This window comes from Camarhynchus parvulus, chromosome 1A (assembly GCF_901933205.1).
Source record: "Camarhynchus parvulus chromosome 1A, STF_HiC, whole genome shotgun sequence".
NCBI classification, from domain to species: domain Eukaryota; kingdom Metazoa; phylum Chordata; class Aves; order Passeriformes; family Thraupidae; genus Camarhynchus; species Camarhynchus parvulus.
Genome location: NC_044586.1, coordinates 50,680,157 through 50,698,631, shown reverse-complemented (window position 1 = coordinate 50,698,631; position 18,475 = coordinate 50,680,157). Strand labels below are relative to the sequence as shown.

General features: G+C 39.6%; 1 protein-coding gene across 11 annotated transcripts in view; it reads right to left on the bottom strand.

The window, feature by feature from the left end:
* PLXNB2 (plexin B2) overlaps window positions 1–18,475 on the bottom strand; it is a 251,912-nt gene that overhangs the window by 63,818 nt on the left and 169,619 nt on the right. For all 11 annotated transcript variants that reach the window (XM_030961143.1, XM_030961139.1, XM_030961142.1 and 8 more), the window contains 8 exons: window positions 14,138–15,251; window positions 12,272–12,454; window positions 10,979–11,101; window positions 7,141–7,241; window positions 4,890–5,016; window positions 3,292–3,442; window positions 825–939; window positions 42–144 (listed from right to left, as the gene is read on the bottom strand). In XM_030961143.1, the coding sequence (XP_030817003.1) occupies window positions 42–144; window positions 825–939; window positions 3,292–3,442; window positions 4,890–5,016; window positions 7,141–7,241; window positions 10,979–11,101; window positions 12,272–12,454; window positions 14,138–15,251 (2,017 nt within the window). The remainder of the gene's footprint in view (window positions 1–41; window positions 145–824; window positions 940–3,291; window positions 3,443–4,889; window positions 5,017–7,140; window positions 7,242–10,978; window positions 11,102–12,271; window positions 12,455–14,137; window positions 15,252–18,475) is intronic.

The window sequence follows — 18,475 nt, the reverse complement described above, 5'->3', positions numbered from 1 at the left end:
GTTCTAATAAAAAACCTAATAACCTTATTTTTAAACATTACCATATTTTGTTTAATCACATCTTGTACTGAAGAGGACTCTTCACAGATATGTCTCTTCCAGTCCCACTGGCAATTCCATCTATTGCTTGCACAGGAATAGCATCTACAAATATAACATGGTAGTCATGACAAATTGTCAAGCTTTTTCCCCCACTGACAAGAAAAGTAAACGAAATTCCATATATATTCACAGAGGGTAAATCAGTCTGTTAGAGTGTCCTTACTATATTAAGATCAAAACTTCACAAGAACAGTTCAAGAACCCCAAAAAGCTATTTTGTCCCTTAAATAAATATTTGAGCAGGGACCAGAAAATCATAGCATTTGCAAAAACTTTGAGATCAAGCCTGAGAGGACTGGAAGTGATTTTGATCAACCTTTATACATAGGGATGAACAAAGTCTTTGGGCTGGCTGCACCTCCCCTGTTTGAAGGCACTGCAACCCAAAGCACCAAACTACCATCATTACAGGGAACAAGTAGGTACACAAATGTCCACATTGCTCACCTGCAGACACATTAGCAGCTACAGAAATGGCAACACAATGAACTGGCCTTAATTATATGTACCATGAATATTGCTATTCCATGCTTTATGATGCTGGCTCACCAGGTGCCCTTCAACCATTTTTAAACTCCATTAAAATGTAAGAAAAAGGATTTGGACACTAGCAAATTCTGAGTGCCAAAGGCTTAATTATGAAATGATTGAGTAATTCAGGTGCCAGTTACCTAACACACCAAGCTACAGGATCTAAACATTTAAGAAGCTGAAATACTCACGGCTGATTCTCAATAAGATTCATTGCTTCTCCACAGTCATAAAAAGGGTAAGTATGTGATGCAAAAAAAATCTTGTTCTTTTCAAAGGTTAACTGAAGTGGAACTGAAACATGATCTATCACAAAAGAAAAAAAATTATCCAAATGGTTGTTGAATTCTTCAGCTCTTGAGATGAATGATACAATGATAACAATTTTATTAATTTACAGGACATAAGCAAATATTTAACTATAGTGTTAACACTCTGGATCTCATGACTTAAAGTCTGTAAGTTCTGTTTTGTCTTTTTAAGCTTTACAAAATTTTTCAGAGCAGGATTCTCAGAAGAAAAACAGAGAGAAAAAAGGGAAGAAGCAAAATGAAAGAATAGCTTTGTTTTATGGAAGTGTTTTTCAGTGGTGCTATTATCATGCCAGACTTTTAAAGAGTCTAGAAGAACAAGGAAAACTGATTAAAGACATAATTGAACACAGACGAAAACTGGCACAAGAACAGTAATTTTAAATAAAACATTTTCTTAAATATGAATATATCTGCATGTAAAATTACTTCTTTCATTTTGAATTAAAAATGTTACATGAATTCAAGCAAATGATCTTTGTGGTTAATGCCCAACAGTGCCTGCAACAGTTACCACAGGCATTTGTGAGCTTCAGTTTGCCATACATGATTTCTCCACAAATGTACTTCTTGTCTGGATTATTACTAAAGAGTGAAACTGTTTGAAATACCTTTTGCAGAAATCATTAAGCCCTTATGACAAGCTATTTCACAAGCTATTGAGCAACTTCAAACTCTGCTTTCCTTGAACAGGTTCTTGGAAGACCATCAGCTGCTTGGCTGGAAGTTACCTCTGCCTGCACTGGGTCCCCTTGAATACTTCAGACTCACAGCAGTGACAGGGGATTTCCTAACAACAGGACTGGGAAAAGGCATCCTTCCTAGAAATTCCTTTTGGAAGCAACCAACCACAACCCAGACTTTTCCAACATCAACAGGGCTTCTAAACAGTAACTGGATGTCTCAGGACTGCCAGGAATATACAAATACCATGCATACAAATATATTAAGGGCAGGTATCAAAAGAATTGGGCCAGGCTCTGCTCAGACAGAGCAAGAAAAAACAAACTGAGACACAGGAGGTCCATCTGAATAGGAAGACAAACATCTTCACTTTGAGGGTGACAGAGCACTGGAAAAGACTGCCCAGAGAGGTTGTGAAGTCTCCTTCTCTGGAGACATTCAAAACCCACCTGGATGAGAATATTACTTTTGAAAATCCTTTCAGATGTGCAACCAACTCAGAGAGTCATATTATTTCTAGATTACTTGTTTATTCTAATGCCTTCTCTGACAGACTTCTAGTCTTACATTTAATGTTGGATGACATCCAGATATCACATTTATCAACCCCATTGCTTTGTGTCCTGCTTTACAAAATATTTAGGGAATGTGAATTGGCCTTAAATAACAGGGTGCTGCTTTAGCCCTTAGCCGAATCTGATATAACACAACATACTCCAGCTAGTGTAAAATTCAATAATGAGATTTTAATGTAATTACTCTCCCTGCAACTAAAATTAGATTTTTACCTGTTTCAGCCTTAAGAGAATTGAAACTTATCTTAAAAAGTGCTTCCAAGTACCACTTTGACAGTTCATGACTGCTAAAATGCATATAAAAGACTTATCCTCAGGGGTACGTCTGCAAGCTGTAAGAGCACATGTTTTTTGCTTGTAATTTCTCTTCAGATTTTTAAACTTGATACATAATAAACAGTGTTGTGTAATGAGTTTCATTCCATGTGTTTATGCATCAAGATGTATGAACTATGGCATGAACAAAGCACTGTCTAGGAAGCTGCACAGAATTATGGCTGGCAACAGACCTCAGGCCTATAATCAGTGCTTCAGAACAATGGTGCAGTCTTTAATTATACGATGAAGTATTTTTCCATCAGGCTTACTGCTGCAGAAGTTGGAGGACACACAGAAGAGGCAGAAGGCTGGATGCTAGGAAGGATAGCCTTGTAACATGAACCAGAAAAAAGCCCCTGAAGTACTGTTGACTGGAGCAAAACTAAGAAGCCAGACACAAATTCCTTCATAGCTGAAGCAGGTAGAAATCTCTTCTGCCCCCGCAAGTCAGAGTGCTTGGGCTTGATTAGGGTAACTGGGTTTTGTTTGTTTGGGACTCAGAATAGCACCTCTCTGACTCCATGTCTATGTCTCTCCCAAGCTACTGTTTCAGGTTCCCAGCAGAAACACTGGGAATGCTACAGCTTGTAAATATATCAACAGAAAAAGTCTGAGCAAACTGACAGCTCAGCAACAGACTATGTGGGGAAAAGGACTGGAAGAGGAAAAAAACCCATTTTGTAGGCACCTCATATAAGAGCATAACATTGGAAACAGCAACCTATGTTCTTTTCTCTTATTATCCATGTAGGGTATCAATATTTCTTTACCTTGATGTTTTGGTGTTGGAGGAATTATATCAGGGGGATCACAGATAATAACCCCGTCTTTCAACTGAGCAGAATGCACTGTTTCACCAAAGGTACAGCAAACCTTGTCACTCTCAGTCAAAGTTGGCATAGGACTTACAGTCAGTTCCACCTGGAAATAAAATTTTAAAATGGTAAAATATTTGGAAGAAATGAGCTAAGACCCAGTAAGACTTGGAAATTTTCAGTTTCAAAGGTGATATTATACCTAACATCACAGAACATGGCTCTCCTTTTCAATTTTTACTTCTTCCCATCTGTTAATCTTTTCTCCTTAAACCCCTACCAGTCTTTCCAGGCTGGGTCTTTGTGGAATTAAACTGATACAAAAACCTTTTGTCCTGTCAATGCATTAGACCAGAACAAAATTGTCTGTACAGTCACACCCAAAACCTTTTATCCTTGTCCTCAGCATCCAGTTTAGCAACAGTAAACAGAGTGGTTAACACTTAAACCCTGACAAAATTAATTAATATTACATGAACCTTAGGTGTTCTTAGTGAATAATGAAAACAGAGCTGGATAGGCTGGAAATGGTGGAGTTTGAAAAGGATGAACAGAAAAGTGGCTTCCTCAAGACTCCATGCAAATGCAAAAAATTCAATACTGAGAAAGGATTTCTGAATGGTGATGAGATCTTATCTTCCTCAAGAAAGAAAGCATTTGACAAACTAAAAATAACTAAATAAGATGGGAAAACTTAACAAGGAAAGAGAAAACAATTCAGCTGAAATTTGGGATCCCGTTCTTGACTTAATGTTTCAAATGTGTTAATTATACAGTCTAACTTTTTCCATTTTGTATTGCCAGTAGAAAAGACAATTATCCCCTTCTCACTGAAAGCAGTTATACTCTACTAATATTTTTATTCAGCATAGAAATGGCCTTAACACAATGCTGTTTACATAATTTACAAGTGGAATTGAAGTGACTTGAAAGAAAGTTTCTTTATTTCTGATTAAGAGGAATTAAAAGCCATTTTATTGATTTTACTTGCTGAACACCCCCAGGAAGCACTCAGTCTGCATTGGCATGCCCCATTTGGAATTACAGCAAGCTATGACACCCTGATCACACTCCAAAAACTCAGTTTTGTAGTTTTGTTGCCACAGAGTCATTTTGCATGCTGAATTTACCTTCTCCATGTATCCGCTGTGTAGGCAAATCCACTGCTGATTTTAAAGCAACATCTTATGGCTTCACTGCTTACTTAAGTTCATGCTCAAGTAAGCTGAAAGGGCAGCATGAAATCTCCCCTACCAATTACTTTTTATGGGTTATACAACACTGTGTAACACTTTCATAATATTCAGGTAAGTGTAAGTGCTTTATCATCCATACTAGTGCATCACTTTGGTTTACACAGGTCAGAAACGTGAACTCAACCTGCAAGAGCAGCAGGCAAAAAAGAGCACTGTGAGAAATGACAGAGATTGAGACACCAAAACAGCCTCCTATTCCTAGTCTCCACTGTGCATAAAGAAATCAGATATTCATCTTTCTGGTAGTCACATCAATGTGCTTAAAGAATATTTATGGAAATCATCTTCCTGTTATACCTTAGCAGGAGCTCTGCGACTCATATTTAGAGGGTCTGCACTAATGATAGTCACACATGTGCCACTTGGACTCCACAGCCAGTGGTTCTCCTTATCAGCTGTACCACAGTCTGCCTTCTTTGTGCACCTGAAAAAAAAAAAAGGAACAAAACCCAAAGCAGTATTATAGCTGGACTCTGCTTTCTCTGAATTATGCAACAATTTCACGATTAGAGACTGAAATTACAACACAAGATGTCTACAAATTTGCTTTAATATTGAGTAGTGGGGTTGCTATTAGAGAATTTTTAACAGAATGAGTGGTGCAATTACAATTGATGGTTTGACATGCCAAGTGCAAGCGCCTATACTATTTTGGACAGCACCCTGAATCAGACAACCCAAATCCAGGCAGTGACAGCATAGGAACCATGGGGCAGTGGAGCCATCTGAAATCAAGCTGATAATCTCCATTGCAATACGCAACAACATCCTGAATGAGCGGGCACAGACTGTTTTTTCCTGCAGGTCAAATGGCAGACACCTATGTGCTGCCACTGATGAGACACAGCACTCAAGAGAGCAAGATGCAACAGAGAAGTATTGCTGGGAGCATACAAGCTTGTGGATAAATTCCATGTAACCCCAGTGCTACAAATGTTATTTTGTAGGAAATGTTTTCGTTATCAACTGCCAGTATTTAAAACCTCTTTCTGCCAAGGCAGTGTTACAATTGTGGAAGACAAGAGCAGTTGTGCAGCCTCACCAAAAACACCAGAAGATTTTCCCAGCTCAAGTACAGGAAGAAATGCTGCAGTACAGAAGCTGCATGGGGCTACAAAAGCTCATTGAGGTGGGGATAGTCTCATGTGTATTCTTTCCATTCTGTGCAAAGTGTAAAAGAAAATGCTGGAGTATCTCTGTCTGCTGTAGCAGAAAGTTGACTATTAACTCATCAGGGGCTTTAATGCAGTGCAGCTGTTGCACAGCACTGTCAAACCTCCTTTAAACAAATCATTTACATACAGAGTAAACATTCACATAATATATCCCTAAACACACTACTAAGTGCTGTGTGTAATCATGAGACAGAACTGAAACTTAAAATGAAGCACTTTTTTTCTCCCCTTTGGAAATAATATTAGCAAATGTGAAAATTCATGTTTGCCTGTTCTCAGAAACCATTAATATTTTGAGATATTGAGGTCAGTGGTCATATCAGAAACCTGAAGGGAAATCTAAGGAAAATTGCCTTTTTTATGATATATGCCAAAGCCTTTAACTCCCAGCAGCCCAGGAGGAGTTTGAGGTTACATTCCAAATTCTCAGGTTTCATCCACAGCAACTGAAACCCCAGGCTGGAGGAGTTACAGTATATTACATAAACCCGCATACACCACATAAGTTTCTCTGCAGTGCTCCATATTATGCTACATCAGGCTGATAGGTAACCCAATGTGATAGTTCACATTTTCAGACAGGAAACTAGAAGCCTGAAATTCATCTGCATATTATAATTAAACAGCCTCTTTGTTCCAACAGCAAGAAGTTAGAATCATGAATTCCCAACCACTCATGCCAAGGGGTTAATTAACTTAGTAGTCAAAAAGAGAACTGCAGGACTGCTCTTCCCTCTCGGCACTCTAATCAATGCAGAGTGTAAAGAAGAGACATTCCAGGGCTGTTCAGTGCTGTCCTAGTTTACATGTGCTTGAATATTCATTCAGTGAACCTCTGCAGATAGTCAGCAAAATGTCACTTTCTGCTCTCCTACAGGCAGGTGAGGGTTCCCTGTAGCTACACATCTTGATAGATGATTATGTAAAACCAGCATTTGAACTATACACCCTGTTTTAGACATGGAACACTTTTTTCTTTTATGTTCTTTTTTACACTTTACTGATGTACTTAAAATACACGCAGTAGTTTCTGAATCTGAAATAGGGAGCATTTTTTTTTATTTTCTGGGAGACCATGTGACTGTACAATTGAAATAGTGATAAAACATACACTTAGAAGATGTATAATCATTCTCAGTGCCAGCAGATAAGTATACATTTTCCCAAACTAATCAAATCTGAAAAAGTCAACGGGGACTTTTTTGTGTGCACAGAATATTGATATCAATGTCTGTGATAAAATGAAATGACTGTCAGGAGAGCAAGGCTGAGTACCAAGGGCTGGGATCAGCATGCCCAGCAGCCCCCCAGAGCACAGGTCAGAGCTGGAGCAGCTGCAGTGGCTGCGGCTGAGCACCCCTGGCAGCACTCACCTGCCCTCCCGCACACACCAGCCGCAGTACGGATCCCTCGCCTGGGCACACTTCTCACAGTCCGAGTACTTGTGGCAGTCCTGCACAGGCAATCGGTACACCTGGAAAAACAAGAGCAAGGCAAACCTAACAACTGAAGGTGGCATAACGAGGTGGAAACATTTGTGGACTTAGCTGTACAGCCTCATTGCCTGTGGCAGCTGTATTATTATACTCAGAGCTCAGCCTGAGTGTATTAAGTATATTATACATACTTTCTTTTCCCCCTTAACAAAGTCTAAATTCACATACTTTTTTCTGCTTCTTTTCCCCACTCCAGTATTATCTAATCTGTCTTCAAAGTAATGTAGGACATTGTTATAATCAAGAATTATGAGCAACCTTTACAAAAATTGAGCTTTTCAGTTCCTCCAGTTATATTACTTGTGGAAATCTACACCTCAGGACAGAAACTGCATCAGCGATGCTCTAAATTCAAGAAGCGGCTACTGCAGGGTGGTTACTTTCAAAAGACTAACATGGTAGTGACTAGATCATTTTTTAAAGAGAATATTCTCCTCTCCCTATCACTACCATGGAGGTGAAATTGTTTGGAAATGCACTTCCAGCCAGAAGGCATTTCAGAAAGTCTGCAAGCGCGAGAGAGCCAGGGTGTTTTGGGTTACTGCACTTCTCCGTGCATAACCTTCCACCATGAATACAGTCACTAAATAAAATGGAAATAATTATGACAGGAAGCAGCAGGGGAAAGAACATTGTCAGTTCTCATGTCTCATTCCCCCAGTAAATATACAGCTTCTAGTTTTGATTTCCTTTGGTGCGGAGAATAAACAACATTTTCTTTGGCTCACAGAAAGAAGAGCCATTCCTTTTAGCTATGCTGCTGCAATGATGCAAGAGGAAAACAGGACATACATCTTCCAGTTTATGACTACATTTTACTTTTAAGGAGCACAAAAGTGTAGGAGCAGAAACTCAGATGTAGGCTTTATAGTCTCACTTTAATATAATGCCATTCTCATCTCACTGGCAATTACAAAGTCACTTTGACAGTCTGAGTTTGGCCTTTTCTTCATATTCGGAGAGTTAAAGAAAATTACTCAGTTAAGGAAAATGTCAATATTGTGCATTTTTCTTGCATTTATTAATACAGGGGTTACCTTTTCAGCATTCTCTTCTTTTTAGCTAACTGGAGCTGTGTCACTGGCACTCATTCACTAACTGGTACCCATAAGTAATTTAATATCCAGTCAATGTTTTTTTTTATTTGACAAAATATTTGTTTCACAGTTCTGGCAGGCATAAACAAGCCCTACAGATTGCTGTCTCTGCAAGTTTTGTGTGACCTTAATGACAAAAAAACCCCACCAAACCGAAACCAAACCCAAAAAACCAGCTCCTTTAACAGCCAATTACAAAAATGCAAATAAATTAATTTTAGAGCTTTGCAAGTTGGCCCTCTAAATCAAAAAATGCTAAAAACTAAAACAAGCAAACAAGCTTGATCATGGTAAGTGACTACCACAGTGACTGCTTTCCCCCAAATACATTAAGTACCTTAAGGAATCTGGGATCCTACCAGTGATATACACTTGGAATGAACCAGCATGAGCAGCACAGAGGTGCTAAGCTCCTTTCCAAGTCCCACAAGAAGGTGCAAGGGGTTTCTCCTGCTCTCTGTTTAAACTTTAGGAGCAGAGGGGACTGACTGCTGAAAGCATTTGCTCAAAACCCCCCACTGCTCTTGGCACCACAACAGAAGCTGGGAGAAAAGAGGTAAGAAAGGTGAAACAGGAAAGGAAGAACTTGATTCTCACTATGGATCCTAACCTCTGTATTGTTTTTCCCTGATTTCTGTGTTTCTCTGATTTCTTTTTAAAGAAGCTATCACCTACCACATCACCACTTCCACTTTGTTCAAGTGCTCACAGAGCCCAAGCAATTAATTTCTAAATGCTGAGACAGTCTGCATCTGCCTGGTAGCTCAGCAGCATGCATGCCTGTCAGTGCAGCCAGTTGTTCTTTATTATTTACCTTCAATCATTAAAACACACAAATTGGGGTTCTGATATCTCTATTCCCACAACCCACAGCCATGCCTAAGCCAGAAGTGCATATTTCATCTCTTATTCTTCCCCCCTTGCTTATGTCACCTTATTTCTCCCAGCTCCAAAGGCCTCCATTCTCCTCCTGTCTATCTGCTTCTAAAAGTGGGTGGGACTGCTCACTGTAATTAACTCCTGGAGATGACAGTAATGCAATGCCATTACAGAGCTCCCAACTTTAGCTATTCATATTTCAGCTAAACAGATTTTGTAAAAGAAAACTATTATTCACATTATTCAAAAACTGCAGTGTCTACAAGAGCTACTTGGAAAAGATTTAAGTAAAATCCTTTCTTCAGCAGAAATTTGCTGCATTCTAAATTTAAAATTTAGAATTTTGTAGTAATTGATTTTTTTTTTGCAGGTTTTCTCTGATAAAAAGTTGTCTGCTGTCTTTCTAAATTCTACCATTTTAAGCTGACTGTCATCAGAAAGCTTGTCTTCCTTCAGTGCTGCTGCTATCCCTTATATTGCTCAGCAGCACACACAGTAGCCTGGTGCAGACCTTGGGGCTTTTACATTATGTGCCAGCTTGTCAAATGGGGGGCCAGGCCACCCAGAGTTTTGTGGACAATGTTGAAGCTTGGAGCTGTGTTTCAAATTTGAACAGGAGCCAAATGAGAAGGAACAACAACTCGAAAAAAAGAAAAAAGTAACCTCTCTCCCACACCGTCATATTATTAAATGCTTTATCAGCCAGTTTTCTGGCATTTTTTCCAACGTTGTTTCTAGCCTAAAAACCTTCAGCTAGGCTATAACGTTCCCGCAGCAGGAATCTATATTAATCCCTTTATAAAACAGCCAGAAAACATTTTTCTTGCACTGTCTTCTCAAATATTCTGCTTTCATTCTCTTTCAGTCCCCTCATTCTCCCTGTGTTAGTGGTGCGGAGCATTTCCATGTTGCATTCCATGTCACTGGCAGGGCTGCAGATGGTCACAGCCTGTCACCCACCTTGTCCTGGAAAGCTGCTGAACAAAGTGTTTGAGGCTGGCAGCTCCAGCCTCCACAAAGAAAAGTGTCAGAAGAGGATTACCCCTGGGGGTGGAGAAGAATCTGGCATCTCTCTCATTTCCTACTTGCTTTTTTCCCTCCCATTTTTTACAGACCTCCATTGTGCCTTCACCTTACAGCAAAGAGAAGGGGCCTAGGAGAGATTGCCCATGCCTTTCCTAGTGAACTTGGACTTTTCCTACTGTACCCGGTTCTCGCAGAAGCTTGAAAGAAAGTGTTTTCCAAATATATAATTCTCTCCATTACTTAGTTTTTGACACTAAGACTCACAAAAACTACTGCTGGCTTTACAGACGTGTTAGTGAGAACCCATCAGGAGAGCATCCTGAGTCCTAAGGCGCCCTTGAAAGGATCTGATGGCAGCCACCGCATCCACTGGTACCCCACACATGCCACACTGAGCGCTGGGGCTGCCTGACCCTGAGGCATGCTGGTGCCAAACATCTCCACTCCATCCCTCCCACAGAGCCTGTATGACAGCTCCAGAGGGGATCTCACTTCCCATTATTCCCTGTTGCTAAGCATCACCGACATTACAGTTCTCCGAGTCACAACAAGTCCATCAGCTTTGACTTGAGAAAGGTCTTCATACACACAGAGTAGGGTGAGTCCCACTAAATAGGGCAATTTCCAGGAACAACTGGAAAATGTATAAATCTCAGGTTAAGTTGCAGAGCAAATGAAAGGGCTGGGACCCTAATGCAAGCAGGACACGTTACCTTGTCTGTGGTCATCACGTACAGATTTTCCTGGGTTTGATCAAGGACCAGGTCCTTCTTTACAGGTTTGTTTAGTTCGATAGTAAGAGAGCTGTACTCAGTTGCAGTGGATGACAGGAACACCTATTTTGTGGAAGAAAAAAAAAAAGGTGGTTAATGTTGCCTTTTCCCCACAATTATCATTATATCTGGCTACTGCTGTAAAAGACAATAAAAATGTTTCTAAAAATATATTAAGAACGAAAGGAGGACTAAGGTGAATCTTCAAGAAAGACACTGAGGTGCTGGAGAGTATTCAGAGAAGGGCAACGGAACTGGTGAAGGGTCTGGAGTACATGTCTTATGAGGAACAGCTGAGGGTGTTCAGTCTGGAGAAAGAGAGGTTCACAGGAGACCTTAACACTCTCTACAGTTACCAAAAAGGAGGTTGTAGTGAGGTGGGGGTGATCTCTTCTCACAACTAGCAAGCAAGAGGGAGAGAGGGAAAGGCCTCAACTTGTGCCAGGGGAGGTTCAGATTAGATATTGGGAAATACTTCACAGGAAGTTTTGTTGACCATTGGAACAGGCTGCCCAGGCAACTGGTTAAGTCACCATCCCTGAAGATATTTAAAAGAGATAGAGGTGTGTCACTTAGGGACATAGACTCACAGAATCACAGAATAAGGTTAGAAAATACCTCCAAGATCACAGAGTCCAACAACTAAACTAGCATCACCATGTCCACCACTAAATCATCACATAAGCACCACATCCATATGACTTTCCATGTGGTTTGATGGGACTTGGTAGTGCTAGGTTTAAGGCTGGACATGGCCATCACTCTCCTTCAAGCAAAAGAAGGTGTTTGGTGTTGCAGTCTTGAAATTTTAACACCACAAACATGGGAAGCCTTGAGCACCATACAACCAGAATTTATCAGAGCTTCAGCTTGGGCTTTGTATTGCCACCTCTATTCACTGAATGGCCAGAATGACTACAAAATGAAAAGTTGCTCTTAAACCAGTGTGAGTTTGAATAGAGATAAGGCTAAAGCTGTTAGATTACCTAAGGCTGTTTATATAAAGCTCGCAGTAGGTAAGTAATCCTTCAGGAAAAGTGTCATTCAGGCAATGCTAATTCAATCTGTGTATCACATAGCTGAGGTACATCGGAAATTATGTGTCTTTCCTTTGAGATGAAAAAAACCAAGCTCCATGAGAATTTGCTCCTAGTATGAGATCTTATAAATCCCATTTTGACTTTCATAACCTTTTATATATACACCTTCCAGTCTTCCAATCCAGCTGGTTACCTTAAGGATTTTCCCATCTGACGTTCCCAGAAAGGCCACGGTGTGCCCGTTCTCCACGGCCACGGTGACGGCCGTGAGGTTCATCCCTTCCTTCTGCAGCACCGGCTTCTCTACAACGCCATTCCTGCTGCCCAAAAGGTACGGCAGGTGTTCGGAGCCACAGGGGAAGTTTTTGCTTGCGTTCTAACAAGGAATAGCAATACAGAGTGATGTTAAACATTCAGATCACTAATTCCCAGCTAAGAGTGAAGTGCAGCCCTATTGCTAGACAATATAATACCCCTCAGACACTGAAGAGTAGGAAGAGAGAAATTGATTGTCTGGGCATTTGCCCCCAGCCAACAGGCAGCAATCAGATAGCAGCGTGCTAATTGAGAACAGCTTCCATGCTTTCACTTTCCAGGAGACACAGGGAGAGAATTTTTTTTCTGTTGCATAATAGCAGCGGTTTAAAAATTAACCAGTTGGTTTAATTAAAATGAACATGTCATAGAGACTGGTTTAACCAACTTTGCCTTGAAGACTGCTATTATAATTGCTGTTTTGTTTCTTACTTTGCTGCAATCCATAAAATAGCAACTCCCTGGCAACTGTCTCATGAACTTCAAAACACTCCCTCTTCACTACGCTTTAATCCTGAGCGGCAGCAAGAGCTACCAGAAGGAAGTTCATTCACACCTTGCCTTTCCTGCTATATTTGGTAACAAAAACATGTTTCTGATCTGAAATCCACACCTTATTTTTGTCAGGAGCCACGGACACTCATCACATTCAGGATTTCTGTGTTTGATGCTCACCCCATATGCAGGGTACTGCAGCAAGTAACACTGGTGGTTTGAAGCAAAATGTGTGATTTTGACTCATCAGTGCTAGTGACTTACTGTGTGGGAGATGGCTTCAGTCTCACAAGATGAAGAATTATGGGTCAATACCAAAAAAAGGTATTCCCATGCCCCATCTCTTCAGCTGTTCACTCCTCTCCCTGGACTACAGCACACCACTTCTCAAGTTGTGGTGAATCAGCTGCTTATGCAAGTGTGTACCTTGCTCAGGCTGAGAAATTAAGACATCCTTTTAAAAGCTGGTTGAGTTATTTTTAAGATGATTCAATTTCTCAACCCATTTTAGGGTTGGCTGCAGTAATGAATGAGTGGCATGCACAAGTGGGGCTTGGGAATAGAGTGATGTGGGCAAAACAATCATAAAGCCAACAGAAATGCTCAAAACTGCCTCTTAGATACAGCCATAGATTGAAGAACAGTAACTGAATGGTTGTAACAGTACTCTTCAAAAACCTTATAGTCAAGGTAATGACAGGCCATAAAAAGATGGCTGTCATGCTATACAAGTATTTTGAGCCACACCAAAATATGAACACCACCTGAATACAGGAAATCTGGGTATTTCAGTTGTCTAACGATACAAATACAAGTGAGAAAAAAATGCTGAATTACAGATACCATCTAAAAGAATCTTAATACCATTTAAGAGCATTGTAAATACATTGACTGAAGCTACAGTTGTCTACAGCGACTACCTGGAAGCTAACCATGTATGTAAAAAATGCCTGCATTTGACTCAATAACTCCTCTACCAGAAGGAGCCCTTTAAAATAAATGCATTTGGGAAAGAAACACTTATCTTTGAGAAAACATCAGATCCTTTCTAAGACACTCAAAATTTTGTCATTTCTTATGTAACCCGGTCCACAACCCCCCCACATTCCATTTCTATAGTAAATCCATCTATTGAGTTTTCAGTCGTCTTAATACAGTTTAGCTCAAAGCCACCCTAAAACATGTTGTTGTATTCTTTCCACAAACTTTACACAGATTCCAAAATGAATAATTATATTTTTCATATTACCAGTCCATGTAATGCACACGGGTTTTCTGCTGAAAAAAGTTTGTAAAATGAGCTGGTATTCTTTTTAGTGTAGCAATCATTCCGGTTTTTTTCCATCTTTTCATTGATCTGCCGCAAGGAAAACACACACATGGCAGATTTTAGAGAGCCGTCATCTTTGTTGACTTTGCTGAAGAGTGCAAGAAGAACTTTGTCATCTGAGGGAGTATCTGCAGGTTGTCCTTGCTGAGCCATGCTCTCAGCCAGTTCTTTTCCAGGGGTAGTGACGTAAGCAGAATGACAGTGGTCATAGGCACCATCCTCATCATCTTTGCAACCCAAGTCCATTTCAAAGTAGGAATAATAATGGGCATCGTCTTTGCACAGACGTGCAATCAGTGTGCGGTTGTTGACAGGTTGTTTCTCTTGCTGATTAAAAATAAAATAAACATAATTTTTATCCTCAAAAACTGCCACAAATTGTTGTGTGCTTGATGAGTGGTAAGCTGACTTAACAGCTGCTGAGTCTGTATACATTTCAAAAATGTCTTTCCCATCCCTGGCGTAAAGCTGCCGAGTGCTGATTATGATGCCATTGTCATTTGGTCCATTCCCTTTCCCAACAAACAGCACCCGGTCGTTATTCAAGGAAGTGATCAGTCCCACAGTTGATACATTCTCATCGTTGCTTGCTACAAAAGACTTTTCTCCACTGCTGTCTACGTAGTACTTCTCGTCGCTAATGTTTTGTAGATCTCTGATGGCACAGATTCCCTTAAAAAGGCTTCCACACACCACAGTTGTATTATCCACTTTGTTCAGCAACAGCAATTTGTTGTAATTGTCAGTCAGTACGGCCTCTTTACATTGATTTTCATCAATGGGAGGTGTGCATTTTTTGTTGTCCTTTCTTGGACCCGTTTCTACAGATCTGATTACTTCCAGGTTTTCTGTAAGCTGATACAGCGCATTTACCACTCCCAAATAGATTATCCCAGTGTCATTATCCACTGTTAGATGATTTAGCTCTGTGGCACTCTGAAAAAATTTCAGTTCCTCATTTCTGGATAAGGTGATGCAAAAAGAGCTCAAGATGGTCAGTGGCCAGATCCATAAAGCCATTTCTATGTAGTACCTAAAAAGGGAAAAAAAATATTAACACAAAAAATATAGAAAAATACAATTTACACAAAACTGAGAAATGTGGAAGATTTTCATTACTTAAATTCACTTATCCTTGTGCATGTGTAGACAGCATGAAGATTATGGAAAGCCTCAAATTCTGTTAATTGCCTAGCAATTTAATCTGTTGGGGAAGGATTTAACAAGGTCATATGTCTAAATGATGATCATATAACCAATTAGATTGATTATATGATTGTGCTAAAGCACAATGAGAACAGCCAATTTGAAACAACATGGAGTGACAAAATGTGGTAGTGCTTGTCCAGACAGCATCATACTGTGTCAATTATTTACTGCTGAGGTTTTAAAAATAATTTGGAGAATCCCAGTTTCAGGTAGCTCCTCCTTAAGAGGTGTGTGTGGGAATTTACATAAAAGTGTTGGAAACATTTTGTATTGTGGGATTTCCCCAGAAAGGAAAAAACCTTCCACTGCAAGCAAAGTCTGGGTCTGGATGCTTTTTGAGAAGGCATTACACTAATCCTTCATTGATGTGAAGCCAGAAGATGGTAGATCCCTTAATATGCAACATTGCCTTTTACTGTTGGTATGCATTAAGCCCCAACACTTTCATTCACTAGAGCACTGCAACTTAATAGTTTCAAATCTGTCTTAAGAACATCACTTAAAAATTTTTTGGCATTATGATTCTGTTACCTTTTTTTTTTTAATCCCTTTCAGAATTGTTAGTTCCCAAGCAGATCACCTTGCTGTTGGAATTAGAAAAAGACCTTCTGAAACTTGTAAGAAGGGTTCTAGCTCTCATCTGAAGAGTTAAATGAGGAGTCTCATCTGACTTCCTGAGGCCTGAACATTTTGTTAATGTTTTCTCAAAGTGTTTAGTTCTGAGAGCAGAAAATAAAAGGTGGCATGCTTGGACACACTCATGTTAGGGGGAAAAGATGAATACTGTTTGGAGGAAGATCAAATATAATCCATCATATTTTCATTTTCAAAGTCAGCCATGGGATTCTTTAATCTGATGAGGAAAGAACCTGTAAATTTACAGGGAATCTCAAGTTAAATCTGAAAATATCTGGAATCTAAATAGAAAGGAAACTATTAAAAACACAGAAAAGACAAGAGAAACATTTAACAAAGCAATCTAACAGTCTCATAGGATGAGGAAAAGAACATGAAATGCCAAAACCAGAAACTGAAAAAATAAAACTTTAAAAAGTAATAATAAAGAAACCATCCTCCTTTGTCACCTGCTTTGGCAAGAGCAATAGAGTCTGGTGGGATGTGAAAGAGAGTGGCTGAATCATCACTTATACTGGATAACTAAGACTAAATGTTAACAACCTGGATGTCAAAGTATGAACAGGGAAGGAAGGACTTTTGTTGCGAGCATAAGTCATCTGTGAGCTTACCAAACCACCACAGCACTGCCAGCAATGCATAAAGACAATGCCTGTCGTCCAGCATCTGAGTGTGTTTTGCTCCTCTATGGAGAAAATGCATGTGCAATGGTGAGAACAACAGCCCTAAAATCAGAGTGAACTTAACTCTAAATCCCCAAAAACCTACTATGTGTAGCTCAGGATAAATAAAACTAACTTCAAGCTTGTTTTGCTGAAGCTCCTATCATGTACCAAACTGAGTAGCAAGCTATAAAATGATGGCAAAGACAAGAAAGTACATCACCAGCAGCACAAGCTGGACTTTCTAATGATAGATTGAGTTCCTATGACAGCGACCAAGAAAAGGCTAAGACTTATAACCTGTTCTCCAGACACACAGACTTTAGCACATACTTTGCAATGTAATGACGTGTTGGATCTCTTTACAACAACAGTTGACCTGCTCTAAGGAGCCCAGAGTTCTTCTGAATTCTTCTCTTTTCTTACTGTTCCCAAGGACTTCAATTTTCCAGCTTTGATCCTATCTTACTTCTCCACTGCTAAATGATATGTGATAATGCTTGTCATCTAGTTTCAAATATTATCCCTTACAGTTATCTGCAATGGAATAAAAAAACAGCTTGACACACTACTGCAGTGTTTTTTCACACCAGTTTTATCACTCTATTACCTATTGTACAAGGATCAAATGCAGAATTGAGATTAATTTGTTCCCACTTTTCTTACAAGGTAATTATTTTTAGATTATTATATTCTCTGCTCTCAGTCAAAGAAACCCCTATAAATAGCTCTACTTACAAAATGTGCCTTAAATGAATGGAAAATAATTCATTGTACCTTAATTTCAGTACTCGGTTCCCCTCCATGTTCCTGTATTTCAGGGGATTGAAAAAAACAATTTTGTCCATTGGTGGCACCCAGGACACAAAGGCTGCACGTGCAATGCTCCTGCCTTTGTCCCAGGAGAACAAAGAGTCTTGCTGGTCCATGCCAGAACCAGAACTTAATAAAAAGTACATTTTGCATGTCTAGACCAGTCTCTTAGAGAAGTAATTAATTCTCTGTATAAAAATGGGTAATGCTTCCTCCCTACTATTTTCTGCCTTGTTTACTTCTAAAATTTTTGACTTAAATTATTCAGAACTACATGCACTCTCCATTAATAATGCCTTATCTTTGTTTGTTTATTTGTTTGTTTTTTGTTATTTACTCCCTGCCACTCCTGTGTCATGCCAACTCCCATCAGATTAGCTCAGATCTCTATGCAAGGTAACAGTTCAGTTCATCATTCTCTATACTTATTAGTTTCACTTTCCATACTGTCACCAAAGTAAATAGTAAACAAAAATTAAATACACTATGAAGACATTCAGAATTAAACTCTCCTTCACTTATCAAATAGCAGGCTTAAGAAAATTTAAAAAGTAAATAGAATGAAATGAGATGAACTACAACCACAGGCCACTTTCACCTATTTTTAACTTAATTGGGAAGAAGCAGCTGGAAGAATCCTTCTATGACCAGCTGGTGTGATAAGAATGCCAGAGCTGCTATTAACACAGGTGCTGCACTGAATTAGCTGCTCTGGGAATGTATCAAGAAGCAGTCTCCTGCTGTGAAAAACTTCCGTTCTAAATGAACAAGTTGCAGAAACACAAGAGAAAAGGTGTAAGAAGCACAGGCTGGAGCACGGAATCCATGATGCTCTGCACAGAAAATGTATTTCCAATGGCTTAACCACACACTGTATTTACACACAGGCCTGGGTGGTTTATTCTAAGTCATGCCCTGGTCCTGAGAGCTGCCATAC